The sequence below is a fragment of the Rosa rugosa genome, chromosome 6, assembly GCF_958449725.1.
Source record: "Rosa rugosa chromosome 6, drRosRugo1.1, whole genome shotgun sequence".
Classification (NCBI taxonomy): Eukaryota; Viridiplantae; Streptophyta; class Magnoliopsida; order Rosales; family Rosaceae; genus Rosa; species Rosa rugosa.
The window spans coordinates 53,141,363-53,153,277 of NC_084825.1; the positions used below are offsets into that span (position 1 = coordinate 53,141,363).

Genomic DNA, 11,915 nt, shown 5'->3' on the forward strand with positions numbered 1-11,915 from the left:
AATGCAGCTGCAGCAACGCCGGCGACGTTCGGCCGGGAGAGATCGCTCGAACTCTGCTCTGTTCTTTTTTCTCCGCGCGTAGGGTTTCGCTGAAGAGAGGTTTGTTCTAAGTTTTTTGTTTACATATATACTTAAAACGTGATTGGCCAACAAAATATCTCCCAGTGAACCAATAATGCATGGTCAGCAGACTGATCAGTAAGACAACAAAAACCGTCAGGTGCCACATTCTATTTAAGGTTTAAAGCATCCAGATTCTAGATCATATATAGAAGTTTCAGAATTCAGATAGTTGCAATTTTTTATCTTAAGGGATCTTGTTGGACATGTTCCAAGTTAATCAGAAAATTCTTAGCTTATTGAACAGAGAACATAAAACAAATATTAGTCTATATACTAGGGCACTACATGACTAGCTCGGGCGGCGCATGATTGGCATTAGGTTCTCTTCTGCAGATACTCAATTCGTGTCCTTGGCGAGGTCGCACCTCCTACTAGCTGGCCTATTTGGGTTACTGTGGTTTCGACAGAACGACGTTCCTATGGTAGAGCTCGCCACCCTCTCCTTCTCTCGAGGATCATCGTAATTCCAATACATTTTGCACTTGGTGGCGACTGCTTTCAAGTCCTTGGCTGTTATAGCAAACCCTTCCACTCTTGTGTGACATTTCACATTTGCTTTTGAGATCAGGAGGGTTGCAAACGAGACGTGTTGCATGTCCTTCGACGCCCAACTCAGAAGTTGTTCATCTCCGTATATGTCACCGTTCTCAACAGTCCTGTGGATCTTAGATGGAGTACTAGCATTCGACGAGTAGATCCACATGGTTCCTTCTGTGACGAGCACCATCCGATCAACTGGTTCATCCACCTTGGCAACATAGCTATGCTCAGGGTATATCACAGGCTTCAGATAGTCACATATCATTTTCAAAACTTTCGGATTCATGCCTTCAAGCATTGGTACCTACAAACGTGTATATACACATTATATATATGAAAATCTTACGAGAATTGATTGAGTATCAATATGTAACTAAGAGTCCTACTTTTCTCAGTGTACTCATGCAGAGAACACGCTTTAGAGATTTTTTGGTTGACCAGGGAAGAATGGAGAACAGATTCTCCATGTCAGCATGCTTGTCTTGTTCTAATTTTTCTCTTATATTTGCCATGATTTCTTTCCTCAAATTAGCAGGGAGGCAATTTTTCTCCATCCACACTTTCATATCTTGCTCTTTTGATTTGATCTTCCTTCTTATCTCTTCTGACTTTTCAGTTTCCACAGACATAAATGTCTGCATACAAAAAGTTGAGTTTGATTAGCTAGATCCTAGCTCCGATCCTGTATATATTATGATTGATTGATTGCCAACCTGCACATTTCCGATGAGGTACAAAAACAGTAACAAGCCAGTGATAGAAATAAGAATTGCGAATAAATTCTCCCATACGTAGTTACTTGTTACAAGATTCGTGCCAAAATTACTGCAAAGAATCAATCAAATGATCAAGCATACGCATTAATATTTGATACGTATGGAAGAAAAATATGGTACAAGATTGTAAGATATTCAACTCATGTATAAGAATCACTAATTTTACTTGGCATATGTATGCAAACCTCAAATTTCGTAGACCCCACCAAAAAGAGTAACACAACTTTTGTGGAAAGTTGGTTGATGCCGTGTTATTGGACATTAGAGAATCAAGAAATATTCCAAAATCAAATGGTCCAGTAGTATTTATAGGGCACGATACATTCAGAGATGTTATAAGTCTCACCATATCTTCTGAATGTTAGTACTCATCACAATAAAAGGTACTTGCACAGTTGTGACCGCAACTTCGATGCCAGCATGATGTCTCTCGTTGAATCGAAAAGAAATACCAAAAGGCTCCAAGTACCTATTAAAATGTAACACATAATTTAAGATAAATTTTAATGGTCTAAATAGGACACTAAAGGAAATGTAAATATAGGATGTGCTCTCATTCATTGCCGAATTCTTATAGTATATAGGACTAGAGCTTCTCTCCCATTATATCCTTTAGATTCTGCTCATATAAGCAGGTCCCTTAATTTTTTCAACGTTTATCAAAGAAACTCAGACATGCATTGGTCACTAAAACAGAGATAAAACATAAATTGACAGCAAAAAGAAACTTACGTGACTTGCAAAGATATAGAGAAAGAAATTGAACAGTCCTTTAATCCATATTCCATGACTCTTTGTAAGTATTTGGGAAGATAGGTGAATACGATAAATTCTTGCCAAATATTGAGCGAGAAGAAAGAAATTCAAAATCTTTCTGTGGTCCAAATATCTAGAGCCTCTCATTTTAAAAAAGACAACAAGTAGTAGTACCTGGACAACATAAACAGTAATCAGTGAGAAATTCATTAGTCACAAGTTGCTAATAGTTAAACTTAGCTAAGTTTTTAACTTAAATTGGCTGGAATATGATGTTTAATTAACTTCATTATCTTCCCTGTGGGATATGTAGAATCGCTGTAAATCTGTATGTAATTAGGATTTTATTTAATTAGGATATCCTGTAATTATGGAAAGATTGTTTCCTATTAGAGTTAGACTACTCCTTTGTACTTGTATATATACCCTCATTGTGGGATGAATAGAATTATCGAATTAACCCTGAATTGAAGTATTCTTTTCTACTTGGTATCAAAGCAGGTTCAATCCTTTGAACTTGCGCTGCATCCTTTGAATCCTGAATCCTGAATCCCGAAGAACACCACAAACCGCTGCGTACCACCACTGTTGAAATCAAACCATCCTGAATTTCAAACCACCATCACCCTACCTTTTTTCGAAAAAAAGAAAAGAAAAAAAAAAAAAACTTCTTTTCAAAAACATTCATATCCATCTTGAAACCCTTGAAAATCCAATCCTGCGAAAATCATGAATTCCTCAATGATGCAATCAGAGAAACAGGCTATGGGGCATTCGGTGACTACCGAATTTTCTGTTATGGCTCAACGCAAACAGGGTCCTCCAGGCTTCTCAGGACCTTCTCCACACCGTCCTCTAGGTAAACCAAATCCATATGCAAACAAAAGGTGCATTATCTGTGGGGAATTAGGTCATAGCAAGGAGCGGTGCTATGAAGTGATTGGTTACCCTGATTGGTGGGACTTCACCAAGAAACCGCGAAAGAATCTGGGCAAGGCCGTTGTTGCTACTACAGAGAAAGTTTACCTAGACAATGCCTCTGCTAATGTAGCGCAGTCAGGTATGAAGGGTAAGGTTACTTTTAATAGTACATGGATAATTGATACAGGTGCATCTGACCATATGACCAATGACCCAAGTCTTGTGAAAAACCTTAGACGTTCCCCTCAAGTCGTTGTCTCTACTGCTGATGGTACTCCAACTCCGGTCACCGGAGAAGGTTCCATTGCTTTATCTGATACCTTAACCCTTGAATCTGTCTTAGTTGTTCCATCACTAGCTTATAATCTCCTGTCTGTTGGTCAAGTTATTTTAGCTCTTGCATGTATTGTGACCTTCTATCCGTCTTTCTGTGTGTTTCAGGACATTCTGACTCGACAGATTCTTGGTTATGGTGTTAGAAGGGGGAAATTATACTATCTGGATCTGACAGAGACTGGAAAGAAACAGAAGCATCTTTTGGGACAAGCTAATCAGATCAACGGGGTAGAGAATGCGAAGGAAGCTGTATGGTTATGGCATCACCGTTTAGGTCATCTATCCTTTCGTTATCTTAAGAAGCTGCAACCTCAATTGTTTTCAGTTGTTAGTGATTTGGATTTCCACTGTGACATCTGTGAACTGGCCAAGAGTCACCGTATTTCATATTCACCAAGTCTTAATAAAAGTCCTGTTCCTTTTATGAAGATTCACTCTGATGTCTGGGGTCCTGCGAAAATTCCTTCTCTTTCTGGAGCTCGGTATTTTGTAACGTTTATTGATGATTGCACTCGCATGACATGGGTGTCATTACTGAAGAATAAGAGTGATGTATTTGGAATGTTTACAGAATTTCACAAAATGGTGGCAACTCAGTATCAACAATCCATCAGAGTGTTTCAGTCTGACAATGGTGGAGAGTTTGTGAATGGCCCTATGATTGAGTTTTGCCGGTCACATGGAATTCGTCATCAAACCTCCAATTCATATACTCCTCAACAAAATGGTTTAGCAGAACGGAAGAACAGGCAGTTGATGGAAGTTGTTCGTGCTTCCTTATTTGGCATGAATGTACCTCGGTCCTATTGGGGAGAAGCAGTAAAATCAGCAGCATATCTTATCAACCGTACTCCTTCACGGGTGATTGAGTTTCAGAATCCTCATCAGAAGCTTCATACACTTTTGACCATCCCTTCTATGCCTAATTTGGAGCCCCGGGTGTTTGGTTGCACAGCCTATGTTCATATTCCCAAGCCTCAACGCAGCAAGCTTGATCCCCGTGCCCGTAAGTGTATCTTTGTTGGTTATGCTGACTTCCAGAAGGGTTATCGATGTTATGATCCCCTTACTGGCACTATACATGTCTCTCTTGATGTTGCTTTTCGTGAATCCGAGCCTTATTACTCAGGGGGAGCTTCTCAGTCTTCCCTTCAGGGGGAGAGAGGTTGTGAAGGGAATCCTCGTTCTATTATTGATTTTGATGTCTTTGAAGACTTGGAAAATTTGGAGGATACATTTGAGGGTAGAAATTTGGAAACAGAAAATGCAGTTGCCGAACAGAGCATTGTGAATTCCGAAATAGACAATGCGACTGCCGAACGAAGTGTTGCGAATTCCGAAACAGAAAATGCGACTGCCGAACATAGTGTTGTGAATTCCGAAACAGAAAATGTAACTGCCGAACAGAGTGTTGTGAATTCCGAGACAGAAGAGACGACTTTTCTGGATAGTTTGAATCCAAATCAAGACGTATCTGAAGCTCACACACAAGATATTCCCCCTTCTGCATCACCAACTGAAGATCCCGGTCAGAATGATCCTCCTCAGGTACCCCTAAACTTTAATGAATCTTCTGGGTTAGAAAGTGTCGAATCTAGGAAATCACAAAGGGTTACCAAGGGAATTCCTAAGAAACAATATGAACCAGATATCAAAGCCAAAGCTAAATACCCTATAGCTAATTTTATGTCTAACCATAGGATTTCTGGGTCACATGCACTTGTTGTTGATCAATTATCTACTGTATCTATTCCTAGTAACGTGCAGGATGCATTGATGGATCCAAAATGGACAAAGGCGATGAATGAAGAATTGGAAGCTCTTCAAAAGAATGCAACATGGGAGCTAGTACCTATGCCGGTTGGAAAGAAGACTGTAGGGTGTCGTTGGGTATTTACTGTGAAGCTTAATGCAGATGGAACTATTAGTAGATACAAGGCGAGGTTGGTTGCCAAAGGATATACACAACGCTATGGGATTGATTATGAGGAGACTTTTGCACCTGTGGCAAAGATTAATACTATCCGGATTCTAATCTCACTTGCAGCAACCAAAGATTGGCCCTTGCACCAGTTTGATGTGAAGAATGCGTTTCTTAATGGGAATTTGGAGGAAGAAGTGTACATGGATGTGCCCCCAGGTGTTAAGAATTACCCAAGTGACGTTGGCAAGGTGTGTAAATTGAAGAAGTCTTTGTATGGCCTGAAGCAGTCTCCAAGAGCTTGGTTTGGAAGATTTTCAAAGTCCATGAAAGCCTTTGGGTACAGACAGAGCAATTCTGACCATACCTTGTTTATCAAACGCAAGAATGGTAAGATTACAGCTCTTATTGTGTATGTTGATGACATGATTGTTACAGGGGATGATCCGAAAGAGATGAATGAATTGCAAAAGTATCTGTCAAAGGAGTTTGAAATGAAGGATCTGGGACAACTGAAGTATTTTCTGGGTATTGAAGTTGCAAGGTCTAAGAAGGGGATTTTGCTTTCACAAAGGAAGTATGTCCTTGATTTACTTGCTGAAACAGGGATGCTGGACTGTAGACCAATGGAGACACCCATTGAGATGAATCACAGACTTGCTATTTATCCTGATCAAGTTCCAACTGACAAAGGGAGGTATCAACGTCTTGTAGGAAGGTTGATTTATCTTTCACATACTAGACCTGATATTGCTTATGCTGTGAGTGTTGTTAGTCAATTTATGCATTGTCCTAGTGAAGAGCATATGGATGCAGTCTTTCGTATTTTGAAGTACTTGAAGATGGCGCCAGGTAAAGGGTTACTGTTTCAGAAAAAAGATGAATTGGAAGTTGTTGGGTACACAGATGCAGATTGGGCTGGTGATAAAACTGACAGACGTTCTACATCTGGGTACTTCACTTTTGTTGGAGGGAACCTTGTCACTTGGCGTAGCAAAAAGCAGAAAGTTGTTGCCAGATCAAGTGCAGAAGCTGAGTTCCGAGGTATGGCACATGGAGTCTGTGAAATGTTGTGGATTCGTAATGTCTTGAAAGACCTGGGTTACAAGCTTAAAAAGCCTATGGATTTGCATTGTGATAATACAGCTGCCATTGAGATTGCACATAATCCAGTTCAGCATGATAGAACAAAGCATGTGGAGGTTGACCGTCATTTTATTAAAGAAAATCTTGACAGAAAGGTTATTCGCTTTCCATTTGTAAACTCAGAGGAACAATTAGCTGATGTTCTTACTAAAGGAGTGTCCAGGAAGGTATTTGACAGCTCAGTTGACAAGTTGGGCATGATAGACATCTATGCACCAACTTGAGGGGGAGTGTAGAATCGCTGTAAATCTGTATGTAATTAGGATTTTATTTAATTAGGATATCCTGTAATTATGGAAAAATTGTTTCCTATTAGAGTTAGACTACTCCTTTGTACTTGTATATATACCCTCATTGTGGGATGAATAGAATTATCGAATTAACCCTGAATTGAAGTATTCTTTTCTACTGGATAGGAAGAACAGCTAGAATGTCAGTTATGAGAGAGCGCCATGACAAATTGTCAACTATTGCATCAACACATTCAAAGAAATAGGAAAACTTCGATTCTTCTTGGTTAGCCATCTTATCGAAGGCTGCAGCGATCATAGCTTCACGAATCTGATAGATAATATGCACTATAAAAGGTATATCCATGACTGATCGCAAAATGAGAGTTACAGTTCTCAATTGTGTGTCTGCTTGAAGGCACTTTTTTTCCCTATCGATGATAGGAATGTAAAAGAACAATGGATCCAGTGAGACTGCGATAACACACGAGGCTACAAATATCGAGTCCCACCATGAACCTCGAACCCAAAAACTAGTCCACCACGAACTAAATCTCCTTTTGGTTTTCTTCAGTTCTGATGGTCTCCGGCTGTATCCATAATGAGTAGTATAACCTGTGAGACTGATAAGAAGATGAAAAATTAATGCAATCAGAACGGAAAAAGAGCTTGCATGTGTATGACTATCCAGAAAGCCGGTCAGCAATTCTAGATTCGAAGAGACTTACCTTACTTCTGGGGCTTCATCCATCGAGTTAATCATAATTATTTAAATAACTTGTACATGTGTTTGTGTCGGTAGTTAGTAGCTAAGGACCCGCGCACACGAGAACCCGTATTGAAATGAGACCGACATCCAAACTCACCACACATAACTATATATATAATACATGATCAATTACTCTTGCTTGGAAAGATGAACATGATAAAATTTGGTTTATTTGACAATATGTATGCGCAATGTGTTAATTTAATTAAACTTTGGGCAACGACCTTTGGCCCAAAAACAAAATTTCAAAAAACATTACAACAACCACTTTTTTAACTTCTTGCTATGCCTTGGTGGATAAAGTTTTAAGGATTCATATTCATTAACCGTTTGACGAATTGTGTGAAAGGGAATGAAGAACTTAATCAAACAAGGGTGCGCATATGTAGAATCATGAAACTATATATAAGAGCATGAAAAATTTGATTGAAAAGTTGATGTTTTATACTATAAATGATCATCATTGTACTAATTTGATTTAAATCAATGAAAAATATATGCTCTCATTTACCTCCAAAGAGGGAGAGGTTTTTGTTATAATGAAATATATTTGTTCATAAAATTTTCAAATCTAGCCATATCTTTTGTGAAGAAGGCAATCAAGCTACGGATGCCCTTTCTAACTATGGTGCTTCATCAGATGGCTTTACTTGGTGGGATTCAACTCTAGATTTTATGGTGAGTCATTGTAATAGGGATCGTTTAAGTCTTCCTAATTTTCGGTTTTGTTAATCTGTCTTTTTTTTTTATATAAGAGGTTAGCTGCGTTTCTTATGTCTCTGTCCTACCTCCTTTCTCTTTGTAACCTTCTTTTCATTAAATAAATTTCACTTACTTGATCGAGTTTTCCAAAAAAAAAAAAAAAAAAAAAATTGCTCATAAAATACAACAATTAGTCTTGATCTGATTCCCAAATTTCACCTAAATGACTCTCATTCATCCCACTAACAAATTTGAATTCCCACTCAACTAATTAAACGCAAAAAGTCACTTTTGAGCTCCAATTAATTAAAAAAATACGCACTGTGCCACTCACTCGTTCTTTTCTAATTAACCTCACTCTCACATCTCTCTCTCCTCAACAACGGTGCGTCTCTCTCCGACGAGGACAACGCCGACGAGGTCCGAACCCTAACGGCGACAACCTTGACCTCTTCCGCTGATCTTCAACCCGCATTCAACATCCGAGACGCCGACCTCCTTCGGTTTCGTATTCGGATTCTGTAAGTACAAGTTTTGATTAAATTGGTGTGTTGGCATTCCATACAAAACGGGAAAATATCTTTGAGGTTTAACTTTCTTTATTTAAAGATATTTTTCTGTTTATAAAATTGTGTATTTGATTCCCTAGGATTTTTAGGATTTTATGGATATCTTGGAATAAAAGCTCTTTCCTAATAGAAGTCTAATTAGGGTTGTTTCTGGTTTGTTTGAGTGGTTGCCGCTGGTTGAATATATATTGCAGAAATATGCATGGCAAAAAGGGGTGAAAAACGCAAGAATAAGTGTAGGTGTCTTGCATGGTTTTTGAGTTTGTGTCTTCACAAAGAGTCAAAACACTTGATCCATGTATAAGTGTTTGTGATCATAGTTTCATATGCATAATACTCTCTCAAGATCAGTAGGGAGACTGTGAAGAAAGAAGAACAAGATTTGAAGATTGTTCAAGTGAAGGAGTTCAAGAACGAAGACAAACTTTGTATTGGATTTTGTGTGAATCTTATAGCCGAGCTAGTGCTATATTCAAAGTTTGTAAAAGAACATATCCTTTTCAATATGATGATCTTTATTTTGGGTTCTCATGAGTAAGAGCCCCGCAGTGTTTTTTAATCTCATATTTTGAGATTTTCACTGCGTAACCAAAAGTCTGGAGTTTGGTTCATTGTTTCTGATATCTGCCCAGTAGGGATTGATCCATACACTGCAATCCTCGTTTTCCAGAAAATCATATTCTGTCCTTGTATTTTCATTTGGTATCAAAGCAGGTTCTAAAGCTTTTTTAGTTGATCCGTGGTCAAGGATGGAACGTGAATATAACAGAGCCTCTAGTTCTATAAATTGCCCGCCTTTGTTTGATGGTGAAGACTATTCACAATGGAAGATTATGATGAGGGCTTTTCTCTACTCTCAAGATGAAAACATGTGGAATATAGTTGAGAATGGATGGGAACACCCAACCAAGGCCGAAGAATCAAAGAAAGTAGAAGGGTCCTCTGCAAGGGTTCTCAAACCTAGGAAGGAATGGATAGAAGAAGAAGTTCGTGATAGAACTTGTGACTTTAAGGCAAGGAATTCACTATTCACAGCTTTGTCCAAGAAAGAGAGGATGAGAATTAGCCACTGTGACACAGCCAAACAAGCTTGGGATCTACTTCAGGTTACTTATGAGGGAAACAAGAAGGTTAGAGGTCAGAAGCTTCAAAGACTCGTATTGGAATTTGAGAACATGACCATGGGGGAAGATGAATCAATTGATGATTTTCATGCTCGACTTCTCAATGTGACAAACCAATGCTGTAGCCTTGATGATCCATTTGAGGAGCATCGAATAGTCAAGAAATTTCTCAGAGCTCTTCCCTCAAAATTTCAAGCCAAGCAAATTGCAATAGAGGAGACTCATGACCTGGACACCTATTCTCTTGACGAACTTATAGGTAATCTCAAAACCTTTGAGATGAGGATCAAGCCCGAGAAAAAGGTAAAAAATATTGCTTTCTCTTCTGTTAAAAAGAAAGATGTTGTTGATGATTATGTGGATTTATCGTTGTTGACAAAAGAGTTCAAAAATTTTCTGAAAAATAAAAAATCCTTTGGAAACTCTTCGAAAATTTTGCCTAACAAACCTAAATGCTTTGAGTGTGGTGGAATTGGTCACCTTGCTGCCGATTGTGGCAATAAAAGGTATAATTTGCGTGGAAACAAGGCTCTAAAATCTACTTGGAGTGATAGTGATGAAGGCTCTCAGTCAGATGGTGAAGAGGTAAATCTTGCTCTTACTTCCTCTCTTAATATTGATGTTTCTGATAATTCTGACTTAGAAGATGATACCCTTGATGAAGAAACAAATGTCAAGTGTAAGCAATTATATCATGCTTCGAAAATTGTTCTTCGAAAAAATTATACACTTGAAAAAGAAGTTGATTCTTTAAGAGAAGAAAAAGAGAAAATTGAGCTACAATTTGAAACTTCTCTAAAAGAATGGAATGTTGAGCGTACTAACCTTGTTGATAAGATAAAAGTTTTGCAGGATGAGGTTAAGTCTAAAGTTGGGGACAAGGAACATGGTGATCTCATTAATAAAATTAAAGTTTTGCAGGTTGAAGTCAAGGCTCAATCCACTTTAAATGTTTCACTAACCCTTGAAAATGAGAAATTGCAGGATGAGTTGCTTAAAGTCAAGGAAAGCTTCAACAAGTTCTCCATAGGGTCTGAAAAGGTCTCCAAGATGATAGGATTTGGTAAAACTCACGGCAACAAAGAAGGGTTAGGGTTTGAAGGTGAGTCGTGCAAGCCTTTGACCTTTGTAAAAGGTGAAAATTCGTTGAGTCAATCACATGCATCAGATGACATTGATTCTGGTCCCAAATTGCCCAAAAGACCAGAATGTAAATTGGATCTTCAAACCTATAAAAAGGTTGCTCAGGTAAGTCCTGACAAACTTTGTCAGCCCAGGTATATTCACAACTCCAAAAACTTTGTTCCTACTTGTCATTATTGTGGAAAATTAGGACACATTCGTCCTAGGTGTAATATGCTTCGCAGGGTTACTCAAAATCAAAGGAAAACGTTGAGCATTAACTCACCTGCTTCGCTGCAAGCTGAGTTGAAAGAAGGTCTGAATCTGATCGCCAGGATTGCAAAGCTGGCTTCAATCCCCGTGGATCTGGAAACAAAAACGAAGAAGAAGCAAATCTGGATTAAAAAAGGTTCAAATAATCATTTTTCTACTCATATGGATAATCTTGATAATATGCTTGAGCGTGCTTTTGTTCCTACTGATCACAAATTGGCTAATTCGTTTACTAGGCCTTTAGACATAACTCAATTTGAATCACTTAGAAGCACCGTTGGTGGATGCTCTAAGTATTGATACTCTCACTTCATTTGATCCATGTTGCATGCATTCATAGTGTATGTCTTCATGTTAGTATAGGTGCATTTTCTTTACTTTCTGCATTGTTAGGTTCAGTTTCTGAAAATTTAGGATTGAAAAATAGTGGTTTGTATCCCCCAGTGTCTGACAGATTATTTTGAACTTAGATTGACAAGGGCCATACTATTTTCTTTAAATCTGTGTGCAATAAGGTGCCTAGCACGTTTTGAACTTGTACTTACGTCACTCTGTAATTGTGAGCTTGAACAACATATTCTCTACAATCTTGAAACCTCACATGCAC

At 38.5% G+C, this 11,915-nt stretch overlaps 2 protein-coding genes across 2 annotated transcripts; one reads left to right on the top strand and one right to left on the bottom strand.

Annotated features, from left to right (window-relative positions):
* Positions 1–460: 460 nt before the first annotated feature.
* On the bottom strand, positions 461–7,500 carry LOC133717011 (cyclic nucleotide-gated ion channel 1-like). Its single transcript, XM_062143636.1, has 8 exons — positions 7,478–7,500; positions 6,943–7,372; positions 2,172–2,369; positions 1,842–1,908; positions 1,625–1,793; positions 1,377–1,488; positions 1,050–1,298; positions 461–967 (listed from the first exon to the last, which is right to left on the bottom strand). Exons 1-8 carry the CDS (start codon positions 7,498–7,500, stop codon positions 461–463), a joined length of 1,755 nt encoding a protein of 584 aa, XP_061999620.1.
* Positions 7,501–9,844: 2,344 nt separating this feature from the next.
* LOC133717012 (uncharacterized) lies at positions 9,845–10,902 on the top strand. Its single transcript, XM_062143637.1, has 3 exons — positions 9,845–10,113; positions 10,420–10,802; positions 10,898–10,902. Exons 1-3 carry the CDS (start codon positions 9,845–9,847, stop codon positions 10,900–10,902), a joined length of 657 nt encoding a protein of 218 aa, XP_061999621.1.
* The last annotated feature ends 1,013 nt before the right edge of the window (positions 10,903–11,915 follow it).